General features: G+C 37.5%; 1 protein-coding gene across 6 annotated transcripts in view; it reads left to right on the forward strand.

Moving 5' to 3' along the window:
- The window catches only part of SUGCT (succinyl-CoA:glutarate-CoA transferase), an 832,600-nt gene that overhangs the window by 11,948 nt on the left and 794,448 nt on the right, over nucleotides 1-26,204 (forward strand). For 5 of the 6 annotated variants that reach the window (XR_003510718.1, XM_027539173.1, XM_027539172.1 and 2 more), the window contains exons 2-6: nucleotides 2,744-2,795; nucleotides 3,431-3,504; nucleotides 9,602-9,687; nucleotides 10,244-10,294; nucleotides 19,337-19,457. Coding sequence is in view for 5 of the 6 variants with exons in the window: in XM_027539173.1 (XP_027394974.1) it covers nucleotides 2,744-2,795; nucleotides 3,431-3,504; nucleotides 9,602-9,687; nucleotides 10,244-10,294; nucleotides 19,337-19,457 (384 nt within the window). In the remaining variant the exon portion in view is untranslated. The remainder of the gene's footprint in view (nucleotides 1-2,743; nucleotides 2,796-3,430; nucleotides 3,505-9,601; nucleotides 9,688-10,243; nucleotides 10,295-19,336; nucleotides 19,458-26,204) is intronic. The other variant, XM_027539176.1, reaches the window with a different exon arrangement.

The following is a 26,204-nucleotide window of genomic DNA, read 5'->3' on the forward strand; positions in this document are numbered from 1 at the left end:
AGGATAGTAAATAGTGAAGCAGAGAATTAAATTCAGTCTCTAAGGTTTATGCTCTTACCTGTTTAAAACTCATTAATTGATTATGACTTAAATATGCTTTAGGGGATTCCCTGGTGGCTCAGACGGTAAAGCGTCTGCCTGCAATGCGGGAGACCCGGGTTCGATCCCCGAGTCGGGAATATCCCCTGGAGAAGGAAATGGCAACCCATTCTAGTACTCTTGCCTAGAAAATTCCATGGATGGAGGAGCCTGGTGGGCTACAGTCCATGGGGTCGCAAAGAATCGGACACGACTGAGCGACTTCACTTTCACTTTAAATATGCTTTAGAAGTCCTTTTTGGTTATCTTCGCAGATCATAAAAGTAAAATGCTATTGGTTGATGTTAAATGAATTCATTTAAAAGTTTTTGCATCATTAAATAAAATTTTACTAATTTATTACGGTTGTGAGTTGACCTTGGTAGTGAAATATAGACTTCTCTTTATAGATTTATGATGAGAAGAGATTTATGAATTGAAGAGATCTCTAAATATATTTCCTGTATCATTTGAAGTAAAACAGGGGCTCCCAAAGAGATGAGTACAGAAGACTCATATTTTTGGAGTCTTATGGACAATAATTGCTTGTCAGTTCATTCCTAATGATATCAAAATATCTTCTCATATTTAAGATCTTTTTCTATGTTTTACTTTCTCTAAAATATCTTGTTTCTCTCTCAATTTGTTCTTCATGTTTTCACTTTTTCTTTTTTTCCCCTGATTTAAGGATTAAGCAAAATTACAGAAATAAGTAACTTAGCTAGTGAAAGTGTTCCATAAATTCTTACCCCAAGACTTAGCCAAGAGTAGAACATTATGAATGCTCCAGGTACCAACATTATTATTAATATTATTATGTATGTTTACAAACATAGGCTCATATTACACATTCTATTCTACAGCTTGAATTTTTAAAATTATTTATTTATTTGGCTGTGGCACTGGGAGTCTCTAGTTGTGGCACAGTTGCTTTGCAGCATGTAGGATCTTAGTTCCCTGATCAGGAATTGAACCTGGTTCCCCTGCATTGCAAGGTGAATTCTCAACCACTGGACCACCAGGCAAGTCCCTGATTTATTTTTTAACTTAGGAATATATCTTGGTCGACTTTATATGTCAGGGTATGTAGATCTGTCTCATTTTTTCTTAACATCGGCATGGTATTTTTTTATATGGATGTGCCAGTGCTTATTTAACATTTCACATGTTGGTGGATTTTTGCATTGTTTTGAATATTTTGCTTCAGTATTTAAAAAACAGTGAGACAATTCACAGTAGAAGATACATAAATGGCCTATTGTTACATGAAGAGATTTTGAATAGCATTAATCATCAAAGGAATGCAAATTGAAGCCTCAGAGAAATATCATATACCCATTAGAATGGGTAACATTAAAAAGATTAACAAGGGACTTCTCTGGTAGTCCAGTGGTTAAGACTCAGGTCCCAGTGCAAGAGACCGGTTTGATTCCTGGTCAGGGAACTAGATCCTGCATGCTGCAAGGAAGATTGAAGAGCCTATGTGCTGCAACTGAGACCCAATGCAGCCAAATAAATAAATTTAAAAAAGGTTAACAATACTTAGTGTTTCGAGGATGTGGAGCTTCTAGAACTCACATGTACTGCTGTACAGTCACTTTGGAAATCTGTTTGGCAGTTTCTTAGAACGTTAAGCATAACCTTACCATATTACCCAGCCATTCCACTAGGTATTTCGTCAAATGAAAACATGTCCAACAAAGACTTGTACATGCATGTTCATAGCAGCTTGATCCACTGGAACCTAAAACGAGCCTACTCAGTAGGTTAGAAAGAATAAAGAAAAACGTATATCCATGAACAGGATAGTACTTATACAAATTCAACAACATGGATGAGTCTCAATATCATTATGCTGAATGGAAGAAGCCACAAAAAAGGGTGTATGCTATATTATTTTAGTTAATATTTTAGAAAATGCTGATTAAACTGTAGTGACAGAAAGCAGATCAGTGGTTGCCTGAGGTTGGAAATGGAGGGAAAGGTAGTTTGCAAAGGGCAGGTGGAAACTTTCAGGTGATGGAAAGTTCTATTTGTGAGTTTGGAAAATGTGTAATGACATGTATCCATCATTATGGTATCATACAGAGTATTTTCAGTGTCCTAAAAATTCTGTGCTCAGCCTCTGTGACCCTCTCTCCTCCAACTTTTTATTTTTCATTAGGCAAATGATTTTACGTGTAGCTTTGGACTTTATTAAATGGGGAATAATCTGGTGTTAGAGGCTTTAAAATTTTTACAGATTCATAAATTGGATTGGTCAAGGGTTCTGTGTTATACACAGTTCCCTTTAGTAATCTGAAGGAAAATATATTTATTTATTTGGTAGTAATAGAGAGTACTTTCAGAATATGAAGAATTCTGCATTCAGTTCAGTTCAGTCGCTCAGTCGTGTCTGACCCTTTGTGACCCTGTGAGCTGGAGCACGCCAGGCCTCCCTGTCCAACACCAACACCCGGAGCCCACTCAAACTTATGTCCGTTGAATCGGTGATGCAATCCAACCATCTCATCCTCTGTCATTCCCTTCTCCTCCTGCCCTCAATCTTTCCCAGCATCAGGGTCAGCTGATGAGTCAGCTCTTTGCATCAGGTAGCCAAATTATGCATTATTCCTTCCTAAAATTAGTAATCAATTATCTTCAAGTATTTTCTCTGTTTTGCCAGATACTGACAATGTGAAACCACTGGAGGGTGTAAAGATTCTGGATCTAACGAGGTGTGTATTGGTTTATCTATGTTTTGGTGATTGAGTTTTCCCCTTCTCTAAAAAAGCATTTGTTTCTTGGATTATAAGAAGGTGCTTGTAAGCTTATCATTGACATTTTGGAAAGACAAATATCCTATAATTTCATTATTCTAAGGACAATTCACATAATATTTACACATTTCTTTCTAATCTGCGTATCTATGTATACTTTAAAAAAATGAAACCATATTGAAATTATAGGTTTATTCACATTTTATGCATTATGTTATATTTTGGCTGTTTTTTCCATGTCATTCAAAATTCAACAAAAATATACGATAATATTTTATTATATAGTTGTCACGTAATTACTTAGTCATCCCCCAGTGTTTTTCTAGTATAAAGTAGACTCCTTGTATGTAAATCTTGGCCTTAGAAAATCTTTCAGTTTCTTCTTTAGGGTAGAATTATGGAAGTAGAATTATTGCATCAAAGGGAATATACTTTTTAAAGCTCTTGATACATATGGCCAATTCACTTTTATAACAGTTTTAATTCTTACTAATATATATGAGCTTGTCTGTGTTGATGGACCATTAAGAAACAAATAAATATAAAAATCTTAAAGATGGTAATGAATTTATTTATCACTGTTAACATTGTAGAGTACTGGCCGGACCTTTTGCTACTATGAATTTAGGAGATCTTGGAGCAGAAGTTATAAAAGTGGAAAGACCAGGTAAAACTGTTCTCTTTAAAACATAGAAACAAGCTAATAAACAACCTATTTTTACAGATCATACTTTATGTTGATTAGCAAAATTAGTGTCAAGTAATAACATGCTTCTTCCTGTGTTTCTTGTGAATCTTTGGAGGGCAGGTATTGATGTCTGGTATTTATGATACAGTATGTAAGTGGGTGGACAGTAACTGACAGTATTGTGGTACTTGCTGTACATGTCTGATCTTTTGAACAGATTTTTAGTAAGCATTTTCCAGAGGTAAAACTAGGTTCATATCCTAATTTTATTTCTAGGGCAAAATAGATAGGGATGATCTCCTTGAATCTATTCCCAAATTAATATTTTTATCTTTGGTGTTTCTACACTTTAAGGCCACTTTGTGCAATTTAAAAAGTATTGGCCTCTCTTCCCCTAGTCACCTTCAAAATTAACTTCTAAAACCTCAGGAACAGTACAGAGATCGAAGCCCTCAGTATGGCAGCACAATTGGCTGTAGTATGTATTAGGGTACAACTGAATCAGGTATTCCTGGTGGTCTTATGCACTTTAATTTCTGTTATATTGAGACTTAAGAGGATGAAGAAGAGATCTACTTAATAACACTTAGGGCAGGAATATCTGCATTTTTCCGTTTGTTTTCTCACTGTTTTACCTCTGCAGACATCTTCCTGTGCAGATCACTACTTCAAAGTTGCCAAATGTTAATTAAAATATTGACTTCTGAAATTCATTATCAGCAAAGTTATGAATGTTGTTCTGTTTCTAATTAACCTTAGCAAGTGTACATAATGTCATAATCTGATAGTATTTGACAGTACTTATGTATACGATATTTCATAAGCATTTTTAATAAGATTTGTATTTTTAAATTTAGTATATAATAAAAAGATGTGTTTGAGTGTCAAAAAAAAAAAAAGAAACAAGCTAATAAATATTTTTAATAGTTCTTTAAATATCCATGTACCTGTATGTGGGACGAGGAAAAAATAGAAATGAAATGATTATTTTTCTTCTCCATTCTTTATTTTCCTCTGAACCTATACTAAAGTTAGATCTCTTTCTACTCTTTACATGCCAAGGGTTGAGCCCTAAGCCAGTTTCTGTAAGCCTCTATTAGAAACACTGGGGCTTCCCTGCTGGCTCAGACGGTTAAGAATCCGTTTGCAATGTGGGAGACCTGGGTTTGATCCTGGGTTGCAAAGATCCCCAGGAGGAGGACATGGCAACCCACCCCAGTATTCTTGCCTGGAGCATCCCCATGGACAGAGGAGCCTGGTGGGTTACAGCACATGGGGTCACAAAGAGTTGGACATGACTGAGTGACTAAGCACACTGGTAAACTGACATGCAATATGATAACAGCGATGCTAATGACATTTAGTGCCGGGCACTGTTCTAAGCACTTTGCCTATATTAATTTATTCAATCTTTCCAACAACCTGTCACCTGCTATTATTCCTAGATTATAAATAAGGACACAGAGACCCAGAGAGATGAAGGGATTTGTCCACGGTCACACAGCTAGTAAGGAGTGTTGGGACATTCATCTCTGATCCTGGTCCTCTTGAGCCCACACAAGAATTGCTGCTGACACTGAGGTTCGAGTGAGCCTGGCCACTTCCCTCACTGCGGGATGAAAGGGAGCCAGGGACCAGGGGAAGGGAAGAGGGGAGAAATAGGTTGTAGAAGAAGGAGGAAGAAAAGGAATCAAAGTCCTTCCAAAAGGAACCCAAATACCCCAACCTAAGTCATTATTTTCTATTTCTAATAAAAGAAACATTTTCCCATTTCATACTTTTAAATATTTTGAAGAAAAAACACTGAAGGTAAGATGAATTCTTTACTTTTATGTTTTTCATCTGACAACTTTCCTTTCTTCTCTTCCCTTTGTCCACCAATTAAACCTATACTGGGTGCATAACTCTCACTCTTATTTGGTGCCTTCTCAACTCTTTGATGTTTAATTCATGTTGCTGTTGATGAAGCTACTTAGAAAAGTGTCGTGTTACCTTCCCTTTCTCTCTAATAAGCACTTAAACCAGGAGTCCACGTTCTCTGCATCGTCTCATAAACAGCTTGTTTTGGAAGGTTTCAAAAATCAGCGTTATTATTTATCTTTCAAGATCTGATGCTGGGACTTCCCTGGTGGTCTGATAGTCAGAATTCTGTGCTTCTATTGAAGGGGGCACTGGTTTGATCCCTGATCCAGGAACTAAGATTCCACATCCCATATGCCATGTACCATGGCAAAAAAAAAAAAAAAAAAATCTGATGCTTATGGATTTGGAACAGAATTCCCAAATCAGTGAAAATGGTCCAGCCTTCTTGAATACTGTGCATGTTTCTATCAGACCCATAAGAGACTAGATTGCAATTATGTCAACATATGAATTCACTGTAAGTGATTAAACGTTATAAAGTTGAATACCTGATCTGGAAGATTCAACTTTCTGCTAAATCTTCTTAGGAGGCCCAAGCAGTTAGCAGAAGATTCTGTGATCAGCATGAGAAATATTACATATTTTATATTACATTTTTTCTGACCCTGCCTTTGTCAGGCTCCAGGTGATAGAAGAGCCTGATAAATCCTGCTTTCCAGAAATAGTGCTTCGTTTATCCAGTCCGTGATATTTATTGCTTTTGGTCATTGCTGGATACACGCTGAATAACGTTCAGTTTCTAGCTGAACATGTTTTTTTCTTTCTTTGTTTAACAGTTACCACAAAACTTCTAATTACCGAATTGCTGTCCAGTTTCAATGCCACATACTTTCTAATTCAGCCATGGGGTCTTCCATTTACAGGCAGAACAGTCAATCTAATTTCTCTTGCTATTTCCCTTGGTCTCTACGTTAAGTATTTGTACAGTTGGCCCTTTGTGTCTTGTTGCTTGAGTCTGTGGACTTGTGAACTTTAATGATCTGTGTTTGGTAGAATTGGGGGTACTGTACCTGTGGGTATAGAGGGCCAGTTGTAGGACTTGAGCATCCGCCAATTTTGGAGTCCTCGTTGGTGCTGGAACCCTCGAGGATAATGAAGGAATGACTGTATTTTTATGAATTTTAGAAATCACTCTTCCCTATTTGCTTAGACCTGTTTCTCCTTTGTTATTTTTTCCCTTTCCACCCCGGGGGACCCTTTCCTTATTTAGAACTTTATTAAGTCCCATAGCTACACACTAGGCATCAAACTTTTTTCCTAGCAGGTGTTCATTGCTCTTTTCCTAACTAATTTCTCTCTTTCCTTTAACCCTTCTGCTCAGCACATTTTAATGTTCATATATTTTGTTTTTCTGAGATAATTATTCAACAGACATGAGGGTAAAGTGATTTGGCAGTATTTTCAAATTTTAGTAGAGAGTTAGTCTTTTTTAGTGTCCACTTCTCCACTTCTTAAATTAAATTTGGTTGGTGGCTTAGACAGTAAAGAATCTGCCTGCAGTGCAGATCTGGGTTCGATCCCTGAGTTGGGAAGATCCCCTGGATGAGGGAATGGCTACCCACTCCAGTGTTCTTGCATGGAGAATTCCATGGACAGAGGAACCAGGCAGGCTACAGTCCATGGGGTCACAAAGAGTCAGACACAACTGAGCAACTAGCATTTTCACACTTCCACTTTCTCTAGTTTCTGAATTAAATTTGGCTGTAGTTTTCTGACTTGGGACTTAGATTGTTCTTACTTGAGTAATCAAAGAACATATCAAGCTTAAGTATGTTTTTTTCTCCTTTTTTTCGAGTTTGTTGATGAGTGTAAACTGTGTGCTGACAGGGCCAGGCAGGTAACCTAAATGAATGAAGTAGGATGATGCCCTGTGTCTGCTCTGCAGACAGTGGTGCTTGTGATCTAGTAGGCACCCAATAAATCTTTTCTGAATGAATGAATATTTTCAAATATCATTTAAAAAAAGAAGTCTGAATTTTTATATACTGCTTCTGGATTTTGAAATCATGGCAGATAGTTAAAAACTTTAAATAGTGTGTGGGTCAAATAAAACATGTTTCTCAAATTGCTAGTTTTACAAGCTTGTGACCTTTAACCTTTCATGTGCCATTAGCACTCACTTTCTGCTTCTCTTAAACCCTGGTTTGTATACTAGAGATTATATACTAGGGATGGGCTTCCCTGGTGTCTCAGTGGTAAAGAGTCTACCACATGCAGGAGATGTGGGTTTGATCCCTGGGTTGGGAAGATCCCCTGGAGAAGGAAATGGTAACTTACTTCAGTATTCTTGCCTGGGAAATCCCATGAACAGAGGATCCTGATGGGCTGCAGTCCATGGGCTTGCAAAAGACTTGGATAAGACTTAGCAACTAAACACCACCACCACCACCACCACCAACAGCATACACTAGGGACAGGTCCGGTAGGGAAACCATGTGTGCGTGCATGCTTGATTGCTTCAGTTGTATTTGACTCTGTGCAACCCCTTGGACTATATAGACCGCCAGACTCCTCTATCCATGAGATTGTCCAGACAGAAATACTGGAGTGGGTTGCTGTGCCCTCCTACAGGGTATCTTCCTGACTTAGGGATCAAACCTGCATCTCCTCCATTGCAGGCAGATTTTTTTAACTGATGAGCCACTGGGGAAGCCCCCCAGGAAAGCCATGTGGGCCTCCAATTTAGATTTCTGACATTATCTCCACCCGAGAGATGAATGTGATCAGAGATGAATGTGATCATTTAAAATAAGCTAATTTAAACCTTATCTTGATGTTGCTTCCTTAAAAATTTTTTTTTTTAATGTATTGAGACCTTCAGAAAAATAGAAGTGGCTGGACTGTCTCCCGACTCTGGGAGGTCCTGGCTGGTCTTGGAGATTCATATTCACACATACATTTTCCATGAAGACTCTAACTGGTCTATTCCTGGGAGGTTGTTTTTGTGGATTCTTGCACTTTGTTTTTCCCCCTGATGTTTTGAACATGTGTTCAGTTTGATACTTAGCATTTATTGCTTTGTGTTGTTTCCAGTTCATCCCCCCGTTAGAACTAATGCTTCTTATTTCCTCTTGTTCTCTCCCCTTCTCTTGTGAGGTTTTTTCCCTTTTTGTTTTTCTTTTTAAATCAAGGAGTCTATTGTTTAGCATCTGTTTTGTTTTCTAAAAGGCTGTGTCTGTTTTTCTTTATCAGTTTCAGTGGGTAAAGTTTAATGGCCTAATAAATTAACAATATCATTTAAATGAGATTAGAATTTAAACTTTAGCCCATACTCACAAATTATCTCTTATTGGACGGGCTAGTAATGCTTAGGTAGTGATTAGTTTCTAGTATCTATATTTAATTGAACTTATACATTTTTAAATTTAAGTGATATAATTTGTGCCTATTAATTGTTAATTCACCTTCTCTGTTCCATCTACATTGTTTGCTTTTTGTGCAAAGAAAACTTTTTTCTGTAACTCTATAGTGTTGTCTTTGAATCAAACATAAGTACTTTTCAGGTCATTTGACGTAGATGTCTCAAAGAAAATACCCTATTTTTGATGGTTTTAAACATTTTACTTTGAAGCAAGACCTTGAAATTTTATTCTAAGCTAGTATTTTAAATTATTTACATTTGCTACTCAATTGCTTATTTTGCTTTTTCTGATTTATTACTGCAGGATTTTAAAAAATAGATTTATTTATCATTATTTTATACCTAGCCTCAAATACCACTTTATAAAGACTTACTTATCATTTTTCTGATTTGAATTATATATAACAAAAATCCTTTACAGACCTAACACTTTGTTTGCACATTTAATGCCAAAAACACTGAAAGAGCTGACTTGTTTGTTGAATCAAACAAGGAGAGTAATTTTTTCCCTTCAAACTTGCTGTTTATATATCTTAAGGCATTTGGATATTCTGTTCTGGATTTTTACTTTCAGGGTTGGGTTTTAGTGAAAGAAATTATGGGAGTGATTTACATGAACAGGGAAAGAATTTGGGCAGTTCTAACAAGCTCCCATGGCTCCTTTAGGTTGCTAATTCCACTGAACTAAGCTGATCTTAGTAGTCATCTGTGAACGTGTGAATGAGTAAATTTGTTGGTTTGAAATGTCTCGTGATGTTCCAAGGTTAAAATAGCTCATGCTGTTATTTTCAGGAGCTGGTGATGATACACGAACTTGGGGTCCACCTTTTGTGGGGACAGAAAGTACTTATTTTCTCAGTGTTAACCGAAATAAAAAAGTAAGAATATTACCCCCTTTTTGCTTTCTTTCTATAATCGTCTTGTAGTAACAAAACTTTTGATAGCATTGTGGCTCGTTTATTTCTACCCTTTTTTTTTTGTGGATATAAGTAATATTTTCAAGAAGTGAGGTTTTATTCTATTCATTTGCCAGTTACCAAATAGAAACAGTAGACCTCTTTATTTTCCTTTTCTACTAACTTAAAACATATTGTGAGAATTTATAATGATTTTGAATGGAAATAATTTTATTAAGGAGAGAAATCACTTGATTCTTTTATGTTTGTTATTCTTTTGGAGATTGCTTATTATTTATATTTGGGATCATTATTTGAAATTATTTTACTGTAATCCTTGCTATCATTTTAACATATCCAAATTGCAAATAAAATCAGTAAAAATGATTTAAATGTTTCTTTCTGAGGAAAATACATTTACTTTAAGAAGAGAATTGATGATATGAATGGCTCTCTTAGTGAACTGTCAGTAATTTTTCTTTATCATAAAGAAACATCTTTATGATATTATTTTAATATGCTTATTTTTAATTTTTAGAGTATAGCTGTTAATATCAAGGATCCAAAAGGGGTGAAAATCGTCAAAGAGGTACAGTATGCTCTGTAGAAGGCATCTTACGCCCTGGGTTGTAATTAGGGATTTGAATATCAGAGTTAAAGTGTTTAAAACATGATTTTGTTGGCAGTCTGAAATTTTGCTCTAGATGTCTTTGAAGAGTTTGTTGCTGTTCAGTCACTCAGTTGTGTTGGACTCTTTGCAAACCCATGGACAGCAGCATGCCAGGCTTCCCTGTCCTTCATCTCCCGGAGCTTGCTCAAACTCATATACCTTGAGTCGGTGATGCCATCCAACCATCTCATCCTCTGTCGTCCCCTTCTCCTCCTGCCTTCTTAGCCAACTTTCTAACTAGTTGGCTTTTCCCATCAGGTAGCTAAAGTATTGAAGTTTCAGCTTCAGCCTCAGTTCTTCCAATGAATATTCAGGACTGATTTCCTTTAGGATTGATTGGTTTGATCTCCTTGCAGTTCAACAGTTTAACTGCTTTTACAGTAAGTATGACTTGCTTTATACTTTCTGGTATATTGTGTATGACATCTCCATGGTGTCAGAGTGTTTAGTTATGGTGCTGTTGTCTATTGACTGAGTGCCTCCTTTGCATCAGATTTTAGGCCTGGGCACTTTGCTAATATTATTTTCTTAAATCTTCATAATTTGCTTTGAAAATGACATATTATAGCCTCATTTTCACAAGAGGCAAAATGGGTCTCAAGGGGCTTGAATGATTGTCTAAAGATCACAGAACTGATAAAGGGAAGAGCTGAAATTTGAACCCTGGGTCTACATCACTGTAGAGCCCAGTCTTTTTCTAACATTTATTCAGATGGTTAATGTGTCCAGACCTGATCTTGGCATCTTTCCTTGAGGGGACAGGGAAGCACAGTGGTTAGGGGCATATTTTAGTGTTCTCTTCTAGAATTTAAATCCTGCCTTCTTTAATTTCTAGCCATGTGACTTCAACAGGTTACTTCTTTATGTATCAGTTGCCTTATTTGTAAAATGAGGGCAATAATAATAACTACTTTTTAAAAGGTTTTTATTTTATATATATAGGGATGAGTGGCATGTGGGGTCTTAGTTCCCTGACCACGGATCAAACCTGTGACCCATGCAGTGGAAGCGCAGAGTCTTAATCACTGGTCTGCCAGAGAAGTCCAATAATACCCACTTCTTGCTGCTAAGTCGCTTCAGTAGTGTCCGACTCTGTGCAACCCCATAGACGGTGGCCCACCAGGCTCCCCTGTCCCTGGGATTCTCCAGGCAAGAACACTGGAGTGGGTTGCCATTTCCTTCTCCAATGCATGAAAGGAAAAAGTGAAAGTGAAGTCTCTCAGTCGTGTCCGACTCTTCGAGACCCCATGGTCTGCAGCCTACCAGGCTCCTCCGTCCATGGGATTTTCCAGGCAAGAGTACTGGAGTGGGGTGCCATTGCCTTCTCCAACCCACTTCTTAGGGTTGTTAGGATTGAATGAATATGTATAAAATGTATAGAAGGGTGCCTGCATAGTTAGCTCTCATTAAGCATTAACTTTTCATTGCGATCACAAAAAAAGGCAATGCCAAAGAATGCTCAAACTATCTCACAATTGCACTCATCTCACATGCTAGTAAAGTAATGCTCAAAATTCTCCAAGTCAGGCTTTAACAGTACTTGAATTGTGAACTTCCGGGTGTTCAAGCTGGATTTAGAAAAGGCAGAGGAACCAGAGATCAAATTGCCAACATCCATTGGATCATCAAAAAAGCAAGAGAGTTCCAGAAAAACATCTACTTCTGTTTTATTGACTATGCCAAAGCCTTTGACTGTGTGGATTCCAATAAACTGTGGAAAATTCTTAAAGATATGGAAATATCAGCTCACCCTACCTGCCTCCTGAGATCTGTATGCAGGTCAATAAGCAACAGTTAGAACTGGACATAGAACAACAGACTGGTTACAAACTGGGAAAGGAGTCTGTTAAGGCTGTATATCGTCACCCTGCTTACTTAACTTATATTCTGAGTGCATCCTGTGAAATTGCGGGCTGGATGATGCACAAGCTGGAATCAAGATTGCCGGGAGAAATATCAATAACCTCAGATACACAGATGACACCACCCTATGGCAGAGAGTGAAGAAGAACTAAAGAGCCTCTTGATGAAAGTGAAAGAGGAGAGTGAAAATATTGGGTTAAAACTCAACATTCAGAAAACTAAGATCATGGCATCTGGTCCCATCACATCTTGGCAAATAGATGGGGAAACAATGGAAACAGTGAAAGACTTTATTTTGGGGGCTCCAAAATCACTGCAGATGGTGACTGTAGCCATGAAATTAAAAGATGCTCTTTGGAAGAAAAGCTACGACCAACCTAGACAGCATATTAAAAAGCAGAGACATTACTTTGCCAACAAAGGTCCGTCTAGTCAAAGCTATGGTGTTTTCAGTAGTCATGTATGGATGTGAGAGTTGGACTATGAAGAAAGCATGGAAGAATTGATGGTTTTGAACTGAGGTGTTGGAGAAGTCTCTTGAGAGTCCCTTAGACTGCAGGGAGATCAAACCTGTCAATCCTAAAGGAGATCAGTCCTGAATATTCATTGGAAGGACTGATGCTGAAGCTGAAACTCCAAAACTTTGGGCATCTGATGCAAAGAGCAGACTCATTGGGAAAGATCCTGATGCTGAGAAAGATCGAAGGCAGGAGGGGAAGTGGACGACAGAGGATGAGATGGTTGGATGGCATCACTGTCTCAATGGGCATGAGTTTGAGCAAACTCCAGGAGATTCTAATGGACATGGAAGCCTGGTGTGCTGCAGTCCATCAGGTTGCAAAGAGTTGGACACGACTGAGTGACTGAAGTGACTTACTGAGAGAATATTCTGATATTTTATCCTGAATTGTGAATATTTCAGACTTGATTTAAAAAATACTTTACAAGTTCATTAAAGTTATTCATCTAAAGTGTTAGATGTGCTTTTTCCATCTAAAGTGTTAGATGGAATTCATAGCTCTTGCTCTCAAGACATCAGTGTACATTAGAGTATTTTAGGCCTGCATGTATGCTTCTAACCAAAAGAAAAGAATTTGCTGAGGTGTCTTTCTTACTCTCTTTGGATACTGCCTATGTCTTCCAGCATACTGTGATAGGTTTAAATTGTAACTTTATGGGCAGGGTTTCTCTTCAGATCTGATTGATAACAATGAAGTACATTTCAAGTAATTAAACTTAAATAGATTTTCTTGGGTCTTAAATCTATTGCTTTCAGCTAGTTATACCATTCATAAGTTTTATATCCGTGTTGTGAGTATGAATCATGGCCAGTAGAGCAGTGTCATGGGTCTTATTTTCCCCTAAAATCTTATCAGGAAAAATTCAAACATACAGAAAAGTTGCAGGAATAGTACAATGAATTCTTAAAATTTGTTTTCCATCGGTGAATGACAGCTTTTATTATTTTTCTCTCCTCTTTAATCCAAATTCCTTTTAAAATTATTTATTTTTAATTGGAGGATAATTGAGGAAGAGATGGTTGGATAGCATCACCAGCTCAATGGACATGAACTTGTGCAAACTCTGGGGGATAGTGAGGGACAGGGAAGCCTGGTGTGGTCTAGTCCATGGGGTTGCAAAGGGTCAGATATGTCTTATGGAGTGAACAAACACCACAAGCAATTGCTTTATAATGTTGTGTTGGTTTCTGCCATGCAGCAACATGAATCAGCTGTGAGTATACATATGTCTCCTCCCTCTCGAACCTCCCTCCCACCTCCATCCCACCTCTCTAAGTTGTCATAGAGCACCGAGTTGAGTTCCCTGTGTTATACAGCAACTTCCCACTAGCTCTCATATGTAAAACATTACCATATGTTTTACATATGGTAATGTATATGTTTTACATATGGTAATGTATATGTTTCAGCACTACTCTTTCAAGTCATCCTATCCTCTCCTTCTCCTTGTGGACTCTGTCCACAAGTCTACTCTCCATCTCTGTCTCTATTCCTGCCCTGCAAACAGGTTCATCAGTACCATTTTTCTAGATTCCATATATATTCATTATGGAATTTTTTTCAGTATTTGTTTTTCTCTTTCTGACTTATTTCACTCTGCATAACAGGCTTTAGGTTCATCCACCTCACTAGAACTGACTCAATTCATTCCTTTTTATGGCTGAGTAATATACCATTGTTTATATGTACCAAACTTATTTTTTCATTCATCTGTTGATGGACATCTAGGTTGCTCCCAAGTCTTGTCTATGTAAATAATGCTGCAGTGAACATTGGGGTACATGTGTCTTTCTCAATTATGATTTTCTCAGGGTATATGCCCAGTAGTGGGATTGCTGGGTCATATGGTAGTTTTATTCTTAGTTTTTTAAAGGAATCTCCATACTATATCAGGTTACATTTTCACCAACAGTGTGAGAGGGTTCTCTTTTCTCCACATCCTTTCCAGCATTTATTGTTTGTAGCTTTTTTTGGTGATGGCCATTCTGACTGGTGTGAGGTGATACCTCACTGTAGTTTTGATTTACATTTCAAAGTAAGTAGAAGACATCATGAAACTTTGCCTTTAAATCCTTCAGAAGATATCTCCTGGGGGTAGAGCTCAGGGATAGAGTGTGTGTTTGTAGAATACATCTCGTATGAGTAATAACATCCTTGGAGGTACATTTAAAATTTATGGTTTTTTTAAACAGATAAATGTAGTTAAATTATTATCATTATTCCCCTTTATTCCTTGTCTTGTTCCTCCAATGTGTTCCTAAATTATATCTAATGAAAACAACTCAGAATTAAGTATCTGGTATTTCAATTGATTTTAATTTTTTTTAATGTGAGTGGAAAGAAGATTTTTTTTTCCCAGAAGAAATGAAAAGGATGATGGCTTCTCCAACATGCAAAATTGTGCTTTTTTTTTTTTTATTGTGGGCAAAATCTAGAATAGATTATTAGTTGATTTGTGAACACCTCAGTGAGGAAGAGGTGATCACCAGTAAAACTAGGACTAAGTTGTTTTTCCCTCTCACTTTATTTTGTAGTAAATTCTTACATCAGGGAAATGTGATAAATGTTTGGTCTCCACTGAAGCAGTTGACTTGTATAAACCTTGTAGACAGTGTGGAGATCCATAAAACTCAGGGTGATTTCTGATGTGTCTGATTTCAGCACTGCACTGTTTAGAATTTTAACAAATGCCTTAGCTAATACTTTAGGGAACATACCTGTTCTTGAAATGAGTTCTCTCAAAACAGAGAGAGAAGGAGAATATGTCATATGGCAGACTCACCAAGAATCAGTATCTAGAAAATAGCTAGTATGCTGCTGCTGCTGCTAAGTCGCTTCAGTTGTGACCGACTCTGTGCGACCCCATAGACGGCAGCCCAGCAGGCTCCCCCATCCCTGGGATTCTCCAGGCAAGAACACTGGAGTGGGTTGCCATTTCCTTCTCCAATGCATGAAAGTGAAAAGTGAAAGTGAAGTCGCTCAGTTGTGTCCGACTCCTAGCGACCCCATGGGCTGCAGCCCACCAGGCTCCTCCATCCATGGGATTTTCCAGGCAAGAGTACTGGATTGGGGTGCCATTGCCTTCTCCGAATAGCTAGTATACATTTATTTAAAAGAAATGTTTATAAAATGGAGAAAAGAATAACTTATGTGCTATGTACTTTTCCAGGGATATTTTACCATTAAATATCAAATGCATACGTATTGAAATCTTGCGTAATAATAAAAGCTACTGGGGGACTCCCCTGGTGGCCCAGTGGCTAAGATTCTGCACTCTCAGTGCAGGGAGGCCTACTTAGGGAACGAGATCGCACATGCCACAACTAAGAGTTTGGATGCCACAACTAAAAAAGCCCACAGGTTGCAGACAGAAGTTCCCATGTGCTGTAACTAAGATCTGGCACAACCAAATAAATAAATAAACATTTTTTAAAAAGTTACTGGGCATCTTTATCAGTAGAACTCTTTAGCTCCTAAACTCAACTTTTCTGTATTTTTCTTATAACTTTATAGAGTCAGACTACTGACTCTTTTTAGAGCACAGCTCTTTTTAGCTTAATTTTTTTTTCTATTGTTACACAAGTAATGTCTGTTCATGGGCAAAAGATCACTATTTTAGCATATAATATAAAATCTCTTTATGTCCTTGTATGCTCATTTCTTCCGATAAACATAATATTATGTATATTGGTTTTTAAAATTTTTTTGTTTACTTTATCCATTCTGAATACTTTTCTATTAGCATAGCTTATTCATTACATTTATTTTCTTGTCTTATTGAAAATTGATCAAATCAAGTTGAAAGTTGATGAATCATCTGAATTCACCAAATTCAGATGAATTTGTGATTCATCTGACTATTTTATGTGATTTGAAATATAACTTATGATCCTATAGAAATCTAAAAATACAAATACCTTACAAAACTTTAAATCTAAAAATACAAATGCCCTACAAAAATAATTTTTATTGTGGTATAACATATATAACATAAAAATGTGGTTTAACCATTTGTACCACACAATTCAGTAGCACTGATTACATTCATAATGTAGTATAACCGTCACTGTTATGTATTTCCCATATGTTTCATTACCCCAAACAAACTCTGTATCCATTAAACAATAATTTTTCACTCCCGTCTCCCTCAGCTTCTGATAACCTCTAATTTACTTTCTGTCTTTATGAACTTGCCTATTTTAGATATTTCATGTAAGTGAAATCATACAATATGTGTACTTTTGTGTCTGGTTAATTTTACTTAGCATAATGTTTTCAAGTTTCATCCATGTTGTAACATGTATTAGAACTTTGTTCCTCTGTATGACTGAAAAATATTTGACTTTATGGATGGGAACATTTGTCTATTGATAACTACTTAGGTTGTTTCCACCTTTTGGCTATTGTGAATAATGCTGCAATGGACATTTGGATATAAGTACCTGTTCAAGTCCCTGCTTTCAAATATTTGTGGTATTTACCTAGGAATGGCATCTTTGGGTCATATGGTAATTCAGTGTTTAACTTTTTGAGGAACACACAGAGTTTTTAAAATTAAAAATAATTTATCAAATGTCATTTGCATAAGGTACTGTACGGCTAAGGCTAAGTCACTTCAGTTGTGTCTGACTTTGTGTGACCCCATAGACAGCAGCCCACCAGGCTCCCCCATCCCTGGGATTCTCCAGGCAAGAACATGGAGTGGGTTGCCATTTCCTTCTCCAATGCATGAAAGTGAAAAGTCAAAGTGAAGTCGCTCAGTCGTGTCCGACTCTTAGTGACCCCATGGACTGCAACCTACCAGGCTCCTCCATCCATGGGATTTTCCAGGCAAGAGTACTGGAGTGGGGTGCCATCGCCTACTATACTGTTAATATGTGCCATTCAAGTTCTGCAGCCAGGAGATGACTGGTATAGAAGCCTAGGTGTATTTGATGTCATTTGTTTTCTTTAGCGCCCACAGGAGAGCTTTGTAAGTAGTAGACAGAAACTCAGAACAGTATGTGGAACAAATTGAAGTGTAACTGTAGCCTTGTGTTTTATTTACACTAACACCCACTCTCCCCCCACATTTCCCAAGCAATACTTGGTAGAATTGTTAGAATCATTAACAGTAAATAAACACATCTCAACTTGGGCTGTCCCTGGAGCATACTGCCCATGTGAGAAGCATCTCAAAAGTTAATTGGCACCTGAAATTTGGAAAGGATGTCTGTATGGCTTGAGATTTGGAGTGCATACCTGGAATCTGTTCTTCTCTGTCCTGTATCTTAATGTATTTATCATTCCTTTTCTGACAGGTGGTCACTTGGATCTCCAGTACCTCTGTTTCAGGAGATCTGGAGGATGACAGCTTATTTCCCTGAGATGCCTCCTAAGATCCCCTCTCCCTAAGTTTTGTTAAGTCAAATAGTTCCATGTATCTACTCCAAATTTGTTGACAACATAACAAATAGGCAGTCCATTTATTTACATTTCCATCTAAAGTTTATGTAAATTCAGTTATTTTCCATCTAGAGCAGAGGTTGGCAGACTGTGGACCAAGTCCGACTTGTTTTGCATAGCCCATGGACTAAGCACGAATTTTACATTGTTAAAGATCATTAAAGAAAAATAAATATGTGACAGGGAATGTATGTGGCCTGGAAAGGCTAAAGTATTTGTTGTTTGATATTTTATGGAAAAAAGTTTGTCTACCCTGGCCCAGACTTATTCTATTTCATTAGTTTGTGTGTGTGAGAATGTATCTATGTTACATGGCAATTAAAAAATTGTTGAATAGTTATTAGGCACTTGGATATGGTTAAGAATTATGTCATGAATTTTTCTATATGACCTCGTACAATTTTTGTGATATTTTCAGAAGATACGTAGTCACAATTGAGATTTTGAAAAGAAGTTTAAGGTTTCAGTGGTTTGTTTTCCTCTATTTCATATATTAGTAATCTGGGAATCAAAATTGGGGTCTTGTTTCTGACAGTTATTGATTTACTGAATTATAGTTTAGCATTTTTTTTTTAGTCATTCATTAAATACATTTAAAACTCTTTGGGAAGGAAGCATCTGGAAAGTGTGAAAGCAATTGACAAGAGTTTACAAGTGTTAGGTGCCAATATGTACATGTTGTAATGATGTAATGTATCATGTAATATAAGGATAAGTAAGGATAAGAATAAGGATAGGGTTGTAAAGACGTGTTTAGTTTTAAAGGAGTTAAAAGATATTTTTCATGTATTTTATGTCCTTATAGTCTAATTTTTAAAATTTCTGAGAATATACTTGGACAGACCACACAGCCTAGATATTTCTTACATTTAATGTAAGCAGAATCCACTTAACACTATGGTATTAACTGAACATTTTAATAGCCATTGTTTAATTGACAGTCATACCTCAAGTAGTTGATTAGAGCCTTCACGTCTATCTAATTACACCTTGTAATTCTACTTTTCCTGTGATTTTTCTGAGCTTTTAGAAAGTGAGGATAATTGTGTTTACTGAAATCAGAATTCATGTGGGGATTTGTTGAAAGTTAGGGAGTCCCTTAAGTCTGACTTGTCTTCATTTCTTCCTTCAGCTTGCGGCTGTTTGTGATGTATTTGTAGAGAACTATGTCCCTGGCAAACTGTCTGCGATGGGGCTGGGCTATGAAGATATAGACGAGATTGCACCTCACATTGTCTACTGTTCCATCACAGGTATTTCCACCCCACACCCTTGTCAGTGAGGAGCTTTTCCAGGTTCTGTGTCTTTCTGTACATAAGAAACCTCTCACTAGCACTGGTTTTCTCAAAGTGGTTCTGCTCTCCTTCCCTGCCAAGGCATTTTAGGTTGTTGAAAATTAATCATTAAAGAACATTAATGCAAATGAACAATTTTCATATATTTACTGGCTGTTTGTATTTCTTCTGTGAATTTGTCTGCCTGTGAAAGTGTTAGTTGCTCAGTTGTGTCCGACTCTTTGCAACCCCATGGACAACCCACCAGGCCCCTCTGTCCATGGGGTTTTCTAAGCAAGAATACTGGAGTGGGTTGCCATTCCCTTCTCCAGGGAATCTTCTAGACCCAGGGATCGAACCCTGGTCTCCTGCATTGCAGGCAGATTCTTTACAGGAAATTTTTCTATAGAAATTTGGCAATTACCAACAGAGTACTATTATTAACTCATATGTAGAATTACAGGTGAAATATTCATTGGCTCTAAGATAGCATAGGAACTCAACATATCATTTCAATATATTCAAAGGTACTAAGCCAAGTAAAGGAAAAGAGTGCTATAAAGTATTCTACATTGTTCAGCTCTTGGTGGTGAACTGTGTGTGTGTGTTTATGTCTTTAGGCTAAAGGGAAAAATATTGAATTAGTTATCTTTACATAGTTTATAAGCACTTAACTATTAATTAGGGATATAGTATTAAAAATTATTCTTAAAATATAAAGTTATAGTGATAGCATTTATGAGAATAATTGATAATATTTTCAGCTTTTATTAATTCATCCACCAAATATATTTACTGCAAGTCTGTGATCCCCCAGGCAGTATTCTAAGGTTCCGAGATACAGCAGTGAGTAACACATATTCATGCTCTACGGCAGATTTACATTCTAGGTTAGGGAGATATTAAATAAGTAAACAGATTCTCTTTTGTGTTTTGTTTTTTTTGTAGTTGAGTCTAGAGACAAATAGGACAAGGGAGATGAGGGAAGGATAGTCTGTTTTATACTGGGAGGTGAGACAAGGCTTCATTGATAATGGGAACATTTAAGCAGAGACTTGAATGAAATAAAGGAGTGAATCATATAGATGTTGGCAGTGAGGGTTTCAGGCAAAGGGACCAGCAAGTGCAAAGGACCTGAGCTGAGACTGCATTGGGCATATTTGAGGGCCTGCAAGGAGGGCCGAAACAGTAAATGAAGGAAAATGTAACAGAAAGAAAATAAGAGGCACGGTGGCTAGTAAAGACTTGTGGACTGCTCTTAAAGAATTAGGCTTTTACTTTGAGTGAGTTTGTAAGATAATAGAGAGTTTTAAGCAGAGGAATGGTACAATCTGATGTATTTTTAAAAGGATCACTCTAGCTACTATGTTGAGAATAGATTGTTGAGTGCAGGGTAGAAGTGGAAGAATAGTTATGAAACTATTGAAATAGTCCAGACTAAAGATGATGGGGACTTGAATTAGGAATTAGGGTGATAGCAAGCTAGTTGAAAAGTGATAGAATTCTGAAGGTTTTTGAGAAAAGTAGATGAGGTTCTCAGATGGATGGGATGTATCAGAGAAAGACTGGAGTTAAAGATGACTCTAAGGTTTTGGCCTGAGCAATCAGAAAAATTGCTGTTTACAGAGTTGAGTGAGACTGCGGAAAGATGTTTTGGTGGGGAGAATGTCAAGAGTTTGGATTTGGAATGTCAAGAGTCTAGCTTGAGATCGCTATAGGTATCTAAGAGGAGATGTAGGGTAATTGCTTGGATCGAATTGTCAGGAGATGTAAAATTTTATAGTTATGAACAAATACATCGTATTTGAAACCTGTGTTTGATCATTTATAGAGTGAGTGTAGACAGAAAAAGGAGAGTGTGAGTGTGTGAGCCTGATGCATTCCAAGTAGTAGATGTTTAGGAGATAATGATGAAACAGTGAAGGAGGTTGTGAAGGAATTTTCAATGAGGTAGGAGGAGAACCTCCAGAGGTAAAGGGAGGCAAGCATTTATTTTCATAGATGGTTTAGGCAGAAAAACATAAAACATAAAGCATAAAGAATATATGAACCTGAATTACTTGCATCTTCTAGATTCACCATGCTCGCCCTCACGGCAAAACATTTACACACGATGTTCCCATTGCTTGAAACCCTGATCCTCTGCCACACCCAGTGACTCTCTCTTTGCCCTTTAGATCTTACCTTGGTTGTCATTGCTTCTGTGCAGACATTTTTTCTTGATCCCTGAAGGTTGGGTTGACTGTTGTCGATCATATTTTGTATTTGCCACTTTTCTTGTCTGTCTCATCCACTATCTTGCAGGCTTTTGTTCTTTTCTTTTATTAAAAAAAAAATTTATTTATTTGACTACACCAGGTCTTACTTGTGGCTTGCAGGGTCTTCGATCTCTGTTGTGGCATGCAGGATCATAGCTGAGATATGTGGGATCTAGTTCCATGACCAGAGATCCAGCCTGGGCCCCCTACACTGGGAGCGCAGAGTCTTAGCCATTGGACCATCAGGGAAGTCCCTGTCGGCTCTTGTTCTATTCTCAGTTCCACCCACAGTGCAGAGCACATGGTGGGGAGTTTCTTAAATCAATGAATGAATAATCGTAACTTGACTGAAGAGTTTTTAATAGTTGCAATTTTTTTAGAGTACCACTTTTCAGGGTAAGTGGTAAAAGTTATGTTTACATTTTCCAAGGACGCTTTCAGAGGATAGCCTGGGCTTAGGGCATTGTTGGCCTAGTCTGTTATTTCTTATATAATTTGTCCATAGCACTATATAATGATCATTAATTTAAAGTACCTAAAGAGTCTAACCCCGGAGGAGGAAATGGCAACCCACTCCAGTATTCTTGCCTGGAAAATCCCATGGACAGAGGAGCCTGGTGGGCTACAGACTGTAGTGTTGCAAAGAGTCAGACAAGACTGAGTGACTGAGCACACACATACAGGGTCTACATCATGAAGTAAATATTCAGTTGCTGTTAGGTCACTATGCCTTAGATTATTTCCTAAGACAGAAAAGTGAAAGTGAAAGTCTCTCAGTTGTGGCCGACTCTTTGTGACACTGGAGACTATACAGTCCGTGGAATTTTCCAGGCCAGAATACTGGAATGGGTAGCCTTTCCTTTCTCCAGGGGATCTTCCCAACCCAGGGATTGAACCCAGGTCTCCTGCATTGCAGGCAGATGCTTTACCAGCTGAGCCACAAGAGAAACCCCAAAATACTGAAATGGCTAGCCTATCCCTTCTCCAGAGGATCTTCCCAACCCAGGAATCGAACTGGGGTCTTCTGCATTGCAGGCAGATTTTTTACCAACTGAGCTATCAAAGGAAACTAGTATATTAAAAACATATTTAAAAAAAGAACCAAGCAAACTTTACTTCTTATATTTCAGTAAATTTATCTTAAAATTAATACCTATCTGAAAATCTTGTTTCACTGTAAAAGCTGCAAAAATGTTATTTTAAAAATATTTATTACTTGTAAAATTATAATAACCGAAATACCCCTATTTCTCTTCATTCGGTTAATTGATATAATACTTTGACTAGGACATATTACTTCAGTATGAAGTGTGCTTTTCATGGTAAATTATCTTATGTGGTGGTATTTTTATATAAAATAAACATAATTGCAACATTTGGCTGATTGTTATTTTAGATAGGATGAACAGCCCGGTGCCATTAACTTCTCTTCTGACTCAGCACTAGGGATAGGTTCTGTTCATAGCAGATCTTTGCCACTACATCTGACTCTTTTTCAGATGTACTATTATATAGATGTACTATTATATAGACGTGTAATCACACTTTTGTTTTTTGTATATCAATACTTATATGAGTGACAGGGTGAGATTTTTCCTTAGACTCTCACAATACAATGGACAGGTTGAGGTCTAAAATATTAAATAGGTGAACTATTATCCGAATTACCCTACTGCTGTAAAAATTCTGCATAACTACCAAATGCAAAATCTCACATGACAGTAAGTGTTTATTTCTCCTTCTTGTGAATGTGGGTTGGCTGGAATTCAGTTCATCTAGACTTGTTAGGTTGGGTTCCAAGTTGCAGGTCTGCTCCGCACATGTCTTAGACTCCTTACACGAGTGGCTACCAAGTGCAAGTTCTCCTCATGGGGAAAGAGCACAAGAGAACAAAATCTCACAAGCACATTTAAGGCCTCTCTCTGCTCATGTCACTCCTGCTAATATTCCTTTGATCAAGGCAAGTCATCTGGCCAAACCTAACACCAACAGGTGGTTCAGTGTACTATTCCAGTGACAGGAACTACAAAGTCACATTGAAAAGGGCCTGGAATCTGGGAAGGGTGAAGATTGAGAATAATAAAATATTTCATCACATCACCCAGCTAAATAAAATGTTAATCCCTTTGGAAAGCCTCACACCTCCCCAAAGTTTCACAGCTGTATCTAACTATGGTTAGAATCAAAAGTTCTTCTGGGCTTGGTTTTGTGACTGGGGAATTTCTCGATTTTCTTCCAGTTCTCAGATCCTGTATTAACATTTTAGTGTGGTAAAGGGCCTTGGAGATAGATGATATAATCCAGTGCATGCTAAGTCACTTCAGTCATGTCTGACTCTTTGCGACCCCATGTGCTGTATAGCCCACCAAGTTCCTCTGTCCATGGGATTTTCCAGGCAAGAATACTGGAGTGGGTTGCCATTTCCTCCTTCAGGGGTCTTCCCAACCCAGGGATTGAACCGTGTCTCCTGTGGCTCCTGCACTACAGACAGGTTCTTTATTGTTGAGCCACTGGGAAGCCTGATACAGTCTAGTGGTTCTCAGCTAAGGGGAGAATGGGAGTATCATGCTTTTTGCTAACAGGGATGGGGTGTGAAGGGGTGGTGTGGAGAGGCAGGTGTGGTCTGAAAAAGCAGCTCTCCTGATTCTATAATCCTCTCCCCACCTCCTGACAGTCAGTAGAAAAACATTCACATAGCTCATTCTCTTTTATTTCCTGATAAGGAAACAGATCCAGAACACCTAAGGGACCTAAGGTCACACAGCTATTTAACGTAAAATGGGTTTAAAACTCAGGCTCCTTGACTTAGGGTTAAGTGCTTCTATGCTTTTTCTGTTTAGACACACATCATTGTTAAGTGATGACATGGACTTTGTGACTACAAGACACTGAGCAGCTCTACTTGAGATTATATATTTTTGTTATTCTCTTTCATGTGTTGTTGATCATATTTGCACTGGTGGAAGTCATGAACAAATCTGCTCATCAGGGAGTTGAAATTTCAACAGATTCTTTTGGAAGCAACCCTCCTTTGTGAGTCATGAGTTTGTGTGTATATAAAGCAAGGGCCATTTCTCTCTCTTTTTTTTAGAAGTTTGATATTCTTGGTAATAAATGTTTGTTTTTTATTTTTTAATAAGACTGATTAGATCAGTCTAAAGTTGCACATGTTATTATTGGGATCCTGGACTTGCCTGATGTTTCCCAGCAGTATTGATGTCTTGTCAGTGCTTTCCAAGCACAAATAATCTGTTCTCACTCACATGTTGGCCTTCTTACTGATGAGAGTAATCTTAGAATGGCCGGGAGATTTACTGTAATGCATTCTGACAGTTGTGTGGTTGAGACTGCCTCAGTCTGTGAAATCTGGTCTGCAGGACAAAAATGCTGGACTGATCACAGGGGAGGAAGGACCTGATTATTTTTATTAGCATGGTCCTCTTAACATTTCAGAAGAGGCTGCATGTGAACATTAGGGGGCAGTGTTTAAAAAGCTATAATTCAGCAGAAATCCCTTTTTGAGAAAACTGTAGTGTTGCCTGTGTACAACTGGGTAGAGAATCACTGAAAGGACATATCTGTATATTTTCAGAAGTATTTTTTTCCAAGGTGACCGTTCTCCACTTCTCTATACGTTTATAAGTATAATGATATTTTCCTTTGCAATTTATTTTTTTTTAGTATTGTGAAAATATATTTTTTCTTTTAATTTTTAAATTGAAATGTAGCTGACATACAGTTTATATTACTTCCAAGTGTGCAACATAGTGATTTTGTATTTTTACATTATGAAATTGATCACCACAATAAGTCTAGTAACCATCTGATATCATATAAAGTTATTGCAAGATTATTGCAATATTCTGATTTTATTCAATAGAACCTTCTATTCTTCTTAGTGAGTCAGCTAACAGTTTGCAAATTTTGTTTATCTTTTCAAAGAACCAGCTTTTAGTTTCACTGATCTTTTTTAATTGTCTTTTTGGTCTTTATTTCATTTATCCTCTCTGATCTTCCTTCTATGAACTTTGGGATTCATTTGTTCTTTTTCTAATTTTTTTAGGTGTAAGTTTAAATTGCTTGAGACTTTTCTGTGTCTTTTTTTTTTGAAGTATATTTTTTTAATATAAATTTATTTATTTTAATTGGAGGCTAATTACTTTACAATATTGTATTGGTTTTGCCATACATCAACATGAATCCGCCATGTGTGTACACGTGTTCCTCATCCTGAACCCCCTCCCACCTCCCTCCCATCCCTCTGGGTCATCCCAGTGCACCAGCCCTGAGCATCCTGTATCATGCATTGAACCTGGACTGGCGATTTGTTTCACATATGATATTATACATGTTTCAATGCCATCCTCCCAAATCATCCCACCCTCGCCCTCTCCCACAGAGTCCAAAAGACTGTTCTATACATCTGTGTCTCTTTTCCTGTCTTGCATACAGGGTTATTGTTACCATC

Source organism: Bos indicus x Bos taurus, chromosome 4 (genome assembly GCF_003369695.1).
Source record: "Bos indicus x Bos taurus breed Angus x Brahman F1 hybrid chromosome 4, Bos_hybrid_MaternalHap_v2.0, whole genome shotgun sequence".
Taxonomy (NCBI): domain Eukaryota; kingdom Metazoa; phylum Chordata; class Mammalia; order Artiodactyla; family Bovidae; genus Bos; species Bos indicus x Bos taurus.